The sequence below is a fragment of the Lytechinus variegatus genome, chromosome 1 (genome assembly GCF_018143015.1).
Source record: "Lytechinus variegatus isolate NC3 chromosome 1, Lvar_3.0, whole genome shotgun sequence".
In the NCBI taxonomy this organism is placed as follows: Eukaryota; Metazoa; Echinodermata; class Echinoidea; order Temnopleuroida; family Toxopneustidae; genus Lytechinus; species Lytechinus variegatus.
The window spans coordinates 15,410,210-15,419,697 of NC_054740.1; the positions used below are offsets into that span (position 1 = coordinate 15,410,210).

Consider the following 9,488-nt stretch of genomic DNA (forward strand, 5'->3'; position numbering starts at 1 on the left):
GCGTAATCTTACAGGAAATTGGTATTTGGTGTATGGAACCTTACAAATTTCCTTTAATAAAACACCCTTTTCCCCTTTTTAAACAGACCTGATCTGTTAAATTGCGTAAAAATTCCTGTTTTATGAATGAATAGAATGATTCTGTGATTGATATTTGCAAAATATTCTTTATTTTTTCTGTAAAATCAGGGTATTTTTAACAGTGTGGTGAGAACAGCGCTGGTCATCTATTAAGAAAGTAGATCGAACAGACAGAAAAGACTACTAAACGTAGAAAGACTACAAAATTTTGACTTGAAACTCGAAATTTTGACTTGATACTCTAACTTTTCACTTAAAACTCGAAATTCTGACTTACTCGAAATTTTGACTTGATACTCGAAATTTTGACTTGATACTCGAACTTTAGACTTGATACTCGAAAGTTGTACTTGATACTCGAAATTCAGACTTGATACTCGAAATTCAGACTTGATACTCGAAATTTTGACTTGATACTTGAAATCTTGACTTGATACTCGAAGAAAAATAACACTTTCACTGTACATAATTCTAAGAAATAATGTATTAATGGTTTTATATGTTTAATATGGCATTTTGATGTTCATTAACTTGAAGTTGTGAACAAAACAAATCCCTATTTAGATAAATAGCTACGAACATTAACTTGATATCGAATTAAGGAAAAGAAAAGAAAAGAAAGAAAGAGAGAAAAAAAAACCGTGTTCTGTGGAAGCCATTTTTATGTACATGGAGGTAGTCCGTGATTGAACTAGTACCGTAGCTGGCGCTATAGCAAATTAAATCCTGAAACCACGGACGAAAAATGGCGACGCCCACAAAAGATCTTGGTCTCCTTTCGAAATGCCCAACTGCCGATATGGAAAAGGTAAGGACTGTATTTATCTAACTGATAAACTCGTGGTAATCATGGGAACTCTGTACACCTGTACAAATTGTTCCCATCCGCTTAATAAATACTTTGGCCCAGGAAACCTGTCACCTGTGGCTGTTCAACTAACAAGGCAAATTGTCGAGTCGATCGAGGTCGAGGAGCCGGAGCTCGACCGCGCCGTCCTCGCGGTGCCGCCGGAGCTCAAATTATATAGCCTGATAAACCCATAATATATATCATAACCTTGTTCATTGAATGAGTGGATAAACCCGGGTAAGACTTACGGGGGAAACGGGTTCACATTATTTTCATTTTCATTTTTCAACCTCCATATTTTAATAACATTGTTCCGTGAGTGTGACTGCTGTCACGATCACGACCCCCTCTGCCACTTGTTCACTGTACCACCCTGCCTGTGGCTGTGGTGAATCAAAGATACTACAAGGGGAAGATCGGACAGTACATAGACCGCGTAATGAAACGCTCGGGAAGAGCGCCCCACAGCGTTGAGTAAGTAACGACCTTTTTTGACCTTTGCGTATCGCGAGATAGATGTGTACAAAACATATGAGAGAAATGGTGAAGGGTTGAAGGGATAGACTATTTTTACATTTCCAAATTTTTTTTCTTCAAAGTTTTCCGCCTTATATTTTAGATGAGTATATTTCAGATGTTTCTTGGTAAGAAAATATGGAAACATTTTCACGAGCCACTCTTGAGCCCTCTCCAAACTCCACTCTCTCATTTTCCCCATATGTTTTATACACAGTCGCGTGCCGATATGCGAAGGTTTACTTACTCAACGCTGTTGGGCGCCCTTCCCCATAAGCATTTATCGAGCGTTTCAAAAAATCGCCGAAGTGTCCGATCTTCCCCTTGTAGTATCTTTGGCTGAATCTACAGTACAGGTAGGACTATGGTATGCCAATGTTGTACAGGGCACACACTTTAAAAAATCATTAAAATATCACTTTTGTGACCAAAATTACTAATTTCCATACAGTTGCAATTTATTTTTCATTAGTAACTTGGGAATAATTTTTGTATTCACCAGAGCGCTCAAAAACTTGAATTTTGGGCATATTTTTGGGTACGCCCTCTATTGGTGGAAAGTAATATGGCAAGAAAATTTTCATTTTTTTATCTCTATTTTTAATTAAGAAAAAAATGATTTAAAGAATCAAATTTAAATAAGAGCCAAGTTGTATGAATAATAGGTGTAATGGAAACTGTCAGTGTAAAAAAATCAAGCATTTGCCACAAAGAAAAAGAGAAAATAAGCCAAACATTGCCACCCTTATTTTGCCACACATGGATATATAACTGAGAACAAGGTTATATTATAACCTTGTTCATTGAATGAGTGCCCTCTGCAGGAGTCTGGATAGACAGCTGGCAGCCATCTGCTTTGCTTTGTGTCTTTGACATGTTTGTTTGAGGAGTTTTTTAAAACATTTTTTAAAAATTTCTCCTCGTACACACTAACAGTAACACAGTCACAGACGGCTCGTTTCGTGATCGTGCAGCGGCTGCAGCCGCCATGACTTAGATTAGGAGGTTAAAAGTGCAAAGCCCTCTGACGGGCTCATCAATTTTTGTTTTTATGTCATAAAAATATATAAAAGAACTGGACCGAAATAAAGATTATTATTCCGTTTTGGACTGAAATGCACCAAAATGGGGGAAAATTAAAAGGGAAAATACAGTGACTTCCGCTGTTGCGCAACTCCCACTTTCCTGGTTTATTCGAACTTGATACATAAACAATGGCATTACGTCCATGTACAGATCGAGTTAGAACTCTGTACATGTAATTGGTGAGTGGAGCCAACAGAGTTCAGTGAAACAACGTTACAAGCAATAATAGACATGACAGACTGACAGAGACTAAAGCTTTTGATCTAGCTGAAGTGAAGTAAAAATATGAAAAAAAATTTAAGTCTGAAATATCAGGAACAGTGAAGAAAATTTACCTTTGATCTCCAATCATTGTCCTACCACATCAAACCTGGCAAACTAAGCTAATAGGTCTTTAAAAATTTTAGTCAATTACTTTTTTTTTTGGAAAGACACTATTGAATGCCACTTGTGTTTAATTTCAATATTTACACTATTATCAATTTACAACTGAATTGAAAATAAAATTTCTAGAGCCATCATGGGTTGGAATCGAACCATGCAATGCCAATACATCAGTGCAGCATATTGTCAAGTCTGCCCCTGAAAAATGTTGATTTTAATAAATAGAGAAAAATCAAGCTTAAAACTGAAAATTTCTTGATAATCGGATGTAAAATAAAAAGTTATGACATCTTAAAGTTTCTCTTACTTTTCACAAAACAGTAAGCACAACTCAGTGACATGCAAATGAGGGAGTCGATGATGTCCATCACTCAATATTTCTTTTATTTTTATTGTTTTATTTATACAATATTTCAATTTTTACAGATTTTATATTAAGGACCAACTACTGAACCATAAAAATTTGTTAAAACAGTGAAAATACCACATGCTCTGGGAGGAATAAGACTTTGTTTCGCAGAACAATGATGATGAGGAGAAAATTAGAATATTTCTTATAACAAAATACAAAATGACATCGTCAGTCCCCTCATTTGCCTACCGACCAGGATGTACTGTCTTGTGAAATTAAGCGAAATTTCCAAATGCCATAACTTTTTTATTTTGAATCCGATTTAAAATGATGAAATTTTCAGTGTTGGACTTGTCTTTTAAAGGCTTAAATCACTCAACCAGAACCAGTTGACAGCAGAAATGAGTGTTCAAAATGAAAAGCTTTATACCTCCACTCTATACCTCTGCATCACCAAATCCAAGTTAGGATTCTTTGATTGCTGGGTATATTTGTTGATAGTTATTAGCCAAACAAACTTTCACAATTTATTTGTCTTCTCTGATGCATCTATGTAGTTTTGTGAAATCTAAATAGAATAGGCCCCAGCAAATATTTAAGAAATGTTCTTATTCTATTATTTATTTTTATACAGCTACTCCATCAAATAGCAGACAGCCTTGCAGGACATCATCGTCCTCGATATCAAGATTATGGCAAGATATGGAGCTTGGATGAATGGTTTCAAGTCACCCAGAGTTGTGAGATGTATCTCAAAATGACTGTCAAGAAGGATTCTACCAAGGATGATGTATGTTTATGATGCATGATCACAACCAAAAAAATCAAATATTTCTCAATTGATTTTGTCTGTGAATATCATAGAAGTGTGAAAAATCCACTCCTAATCTGATATAAATGATAAGAAATGCCTCCTTTCCAGTGAATTTAAATAGTCTGTTGATTTGTGAATGTCATTTTAATCATTCATCACTTTCTTCTTCATTGTTTAACATTTTCCAGCTTGAGCATAATACCTATACATGAGTCACTATTGAATTCTGTAATTGCCATAGACTGTGTACAGGACTTCGTGGTTCCATTCGTGTTTAGCTTTCAGTTGTATGACCTTCATATCATGTTGGTCTTTTCATCAGTATTTTTTATATTTCATTTTTACTTTGGATTTCTTTATTTCACAGATGAAATCTGCTCTGAATGGTTTGTCTCAGGACGTTCAGGATCAGTTGATGGAGTGTGTGTCGATACGTAGGGATGACCTCAAGAAAGCACTTATTGGGAACACAGCTACTATCTCACAATCACATCTCACAGACTTTGATTGGAAATTAAAAGTAAGTTAATGCTCTTTTCAGTGATTCTTCCTGCTGAGAGAAGTATATATTATTGCATGAGATTTTTTCTCTCCTTATAGTGTAGATATTTTTAAGGAAAAACAAATCTATATCCCTATTTTGCTCTTAAATTTACATAATGCAAAATCATATTAAAAGCAAACATTAGTAATTTTATTATTATAGCATTGAGGTTACAAAGCAAACAATATGTTATCTGCCACCCCAAACCAAGAATAAGTCTCCCAAAATGAATTTTGAGATTTTTATTGAGCTTGATAAAGCATATCATGATATATTGTCAAACTTGATCAACAAGAATCAACACAAGCACTTGATTGGATGTAGAAGAAATTCAGTGAGAATTACCAAGAATAAGAAGAAAACTATGTTTAACATTCACAGTTCACCCGAGCTTGAGATGTGCCCACTGTTCAGTCTCTGTGAAACTTCCAAAGAAAAAATAGTTTAAAAACTTCTTTATCTCATCTTTTATTTATAATTTCAAATACCGTAGTATGAAGTATATAATAAAAAAAAGAGAAGTGTGAAGAAAAAAGAAATCTTTAGTGAGATAAGCTGGTTTACTAATTAGTGTTAATTTGAAGGCCAAATTATTGTTGAAGCTATTTACAGAGAACATTCCCTGGTGACGTATTGTTGGTTTTGGGTTAACAGGCCATGTGACAGTGATGGGACAAACTATAATCATTTCCGAGGCAATTTGGATGGAAGTTGTATTCTAAAGTGAACCTAAGGAATGATAGTGCTTTCTTTCATATCACTAAGAAAATCAGATTATATTCTTTGTGTTCCACATTGGAAATGATCTAATTATACAAAGAAAAGGAAGCAGATTTCTTTTGAAAAAATGAAATCATCATTCCTTTCCTCAAATTGGAAGTCAATTTTGAATACTTTCTTACAAATCAGTCTTGAATATTTAGATGTCCCTTTGAGATTGGTGTTTGATTTTATATTCCTGAATACAGCTTGCAATGTCCAGTGATAAGATCTCATCGGTCCAGGAACCTCTAGTTAGTCTAGACCTAAGTTTGACAGAAGATGGAACCAATAGACTGGTCTCATTAGAACTTGACAAACAAGAACTCCAGAAATTGGTATCATCTCTGGAAACTGCTAATCGGGTTAGTATTCATTTACTCTCTGAAATAAATATTATTTTTTGATAAGGATGAGGAGGAAAATATCAACATATGTGGTATAATGCTGGTTGGGATTATCATGATATAGGTGATAATGACAATGATGATGATGAAAGTGACAATAACTCTATTTCAAAATATGAATTGAATTGAAACACCATGTGATCACTGAAAAACAGGAATATCTTGTTTTCTTATACATTCATGTTATATACATTTCATATGTAAAACATTAAGTTTTAAATATCATTAGGAAAAGAAGATGTATCATATAAAAGAGAAATGAGAACAATTTTTATTCTGTCACTTGGTTTAAGGTATTGCTATATGAATCTATGATTATAAGAGATCATGCTTAAATAAATTTGTAAGAATTACACAAATATTTTGAAAAAAGAAAAGGTGAATCTTCTTCTTTACATTGACTCTTTTGTTGTATCATTCTTTTGATAATGATTTTTAATAGTAATGCTTTATTTTTGTTTCCTTTCTATTGTTTGTTAAAGGCTGTGCTGCAACTAAAGACGTGAGATCTTTTGATTCTTTTGAAAGCAATCTGCTCATCACACTAGGCTAGACATTCCATTAGACTCATGGAGAAGTGACATTCTATGCATTTTATCAAGAGAGAGATAAAGAGAGCAAACATGGATTTTCATAGATGGGTCTTATATGACCAAGAGTTCCTGGTGCAAAGTATATGTAGAATTTGGATTTCAGCACAGAGAATTTGAATCATGCTTGGGAAATAATTTTGAATAGATAAGGACCATGTTCCATGAAGCTTATCAATTACAACTGCTAGGATTCTGTGACATGTTTGCTCTCAGCCAATCATATGTCAATATTCTAGTATTTTGTATCTTGTTTGATAAACAGTTTTGTGGAACGGCTCATTTATACAGGATCGTCAGGAAAGGAAATCCTTGAATATATGATTTAAAAATAATAACAAAGACACATATACATATCAATATATATGTGTATATGTCTTTGTTATTGTTTTATGATATTGAAATTATATCTGTATGTATATGTTTCTTTGCTATTATTTTAATATTATCAAAGAAGTATATTTACTCTTTTGTTTGAAATATTTGTATGGTAAAAATAGGAAGGTCTATTTAATAACAGTGATGGATAATAACTGAAATTAGAGAGTACCATTGAAGAAAATACAGTGTCTAATAAAAAGAAAGCAAAGCAAGTATGAGAGAGCACCTGAATTTCCTGAAACAAATATTTTCCATGTTCTGAAAATGCACCCCTTAACCCTATCTAGGCCGGGGGGGGGGGGCCTCGGAGGCCCCCCCTCAACGAATCGCGCAATATTTTCGCTGCGCGAAATTTTTTGACCGCGCCGCTCGCTGACTTTTTACTTTCAAGTCTTGCGCAACTTTTGAGACCAATTTTGCGTCACCCGGGTACGTGGTTCCAAAATTACGCAACATTATGTAAGTGCATGTCAGACCAAAAATTGCTCAAAAACGTGATTTCGTGTACAAAGTCAATGCAAATTATGTTTTCAACCATAATTCCTAAATGCATGATTATTTTTAGTTTTGCTGGTCTAAATGTATTTATTTTATGCTTTTTATGATCACAGAAGAGTCCCCAACGAATTTCATTGAAAAAACAATGAAAAACAAAAGGTCAAAAAAACAAAGAAATACATAAGAAATTGCAAAAAACAATATAATACATAAGAAAAAGATTTGAACATCACAAAAAGTTTCTATACCAAAAATTAGTACATTTGGAGCATTATTTAGGGAGTTAGAGGAAAAAGTATGATTTCGCATACTAATTACGCATAAATTAGCATAATCACTTAATAGCAATTCGCATGAAATAAATCACTATACAATCTTGTAGATTATGTCCCAGGCAACCCGCGTGCCAATTTTCAGCGCGATTGCGAATTCGACGGCAGAGATCTTAAGGCGGGGCCTGGGAGGCCCCCCCCCCCGGCCATATGAACTCCCAAAATACCCCGGCCTAGATAGGGTTAACTTAACACAAGTATTGGCGTGTGAAACCCTACCCTTAACAAGTACTGGAAACAAAATGGTACCCTTGACAATTATACCCTGAATTGATCCCCTAAGCAAATCCAACGATATCTTTATTGTTATGTCATGGACATGATCAAAGACGTCAACTTCACCTTTACTTTAATTGTACCACCCCACACACCCTGCTCAAATCGGACCCTAATAACATAGTGTTGGGTTAAAGTACATCCTTTATAAAGTATGTTAGTCTTTTTATACCCTTGTAAATTGGACTGTAAACACAGTTTCCTCGCAAAATATATAGGCCTACCCCTTTTTCATAATTTTAGTGTTTTTGACACCCTTATGTTACGTACGTAATGTGCACCATCTTGAAAAAGAGATCCTTTTTACATGTTTTTGGGGGTCACACACTCACACATGGTATCCACTCGTCAATGTAAGTGGCCCCTTCCCCGGGGTGTTTGACTCATTGAAATTTTGGCTGTTTATTCAAATCACCTGTATTATTACTAGTTTTTTTTTTTTTTTTTTTTTGGGGGGGTGACAATTTATTAGCAATTATTATAACTAACCTATATGTGATATATTAATATGTGATAAATACTGATGATATATTTTAGTACACTGATAGTTAAAAGATTTGTCTTGTTTTATTTTCTTCAGTGTCTGAGATTTCAAGTGGAATATTGTGTTTGATTCTGTTGAAAATGGTTTTTATTCACATGGTCAGCTAGCATATGGTTTATTCCTAGATCATCTATAATGGTTAAATTATGGTTCTATATAATGGTTATAATGATTAAAACCATTGGTCGACTATCAATTTTGATCCATTTGCTAGTAGTATCACTTGGACTAAATCTATGTCATTTAATTTCATGCCCTGATGGCCTTATTTATCCCATCATATAGACTAAGTTATATTAGACCAAATAGATATTGGATGAAATTGGTATGATCTAACTGGAAATAAGATAAAATGGTCAAAAAAGAGAAAAAAGTAGAAATTACACCCCTCCAAAAGTAGACAAATTAGTTATAGATGGACTAGGATTAGACCATGTGGGATGAGACCAAATAGAACATAGGCAAAGTGGGTGTAGATCAAAAGAAGGGAGTGAGAGAGAGAGAGGGGGGGGGGGGGGTCAAGAGGTTTGGAAGAGAGACAGAAACTTTTTGTAGAAGCATGGTAATTCTGTTATCAAATTGATCATAAGAGACTACAGTATACAAATTAATGAGATTGCAATCATACATGTGCTCCAGCTTAAGTTCATTTCTCAGTTATTAATATTTAATTGAGGTATAGGAAAATATTTTTTTTCTTCAAAAATAGCTAGTATTTTATTCTTTTAAAATTGTCTCTTTTCATTAAACTTTCTTTTCATTGCTTGATCTTCTTTCCATTTCCTTTATCTACGAGAGAGAGGGGGGGGGGGTGAATCAAGAGGTGGGGAAGAGAGACAGAAAGAAAGAGTTATAAAAATGCAGACTTTTTGTAGAAGCACGGGGTAATTCTGTTATCAAATTGATCAGAAGAGACTACAGTATACAAATTAATGAGATTGCAATCATACATGTGCTCCAGCTTAAGTTAATTTCTCAGTTAATAATGATTTAATTGAGGTAGGAATATCATTTTTTTTCTTCAAAACTATAGTATTTCATTCTTTTAACATCTCTTTTTCATTAAACTTTCTT

At 34.1% G+C, this 9,488-nt stretch overlaps 1 protein-coding gene across 1 annotated transcript; it reads left to right on the plus strand.

Moving 5' to 3' along the window:
• The first annotated feature begins 788 nt into the window (after positions 1-788).
• On the plus strand, positions 789-6,700 carry LOC121407093 (COMM domain-containing protein 8-like). Its single transcript, XM_041598025.1, has 5 exons — positions 789-889; positions 3,904-4,059; positions 4,451-4,603; positions 5,596-5,751; positions 6,276-6,700. The coding sequence occupies exons 1-5, from the start codon at positions 827-829 to the stop codon at positions 6,297-6,299; spliced, it is 552 nt and encodes a 183-aa protein (XP_041453959.1). The 5' UTR covers positions 789-826; the 3' UTR covers positions 6,300-6,700.
• The last annotated feature ends 2,788 nt before the right edge of the window (positions 6,701-9,488 follow it).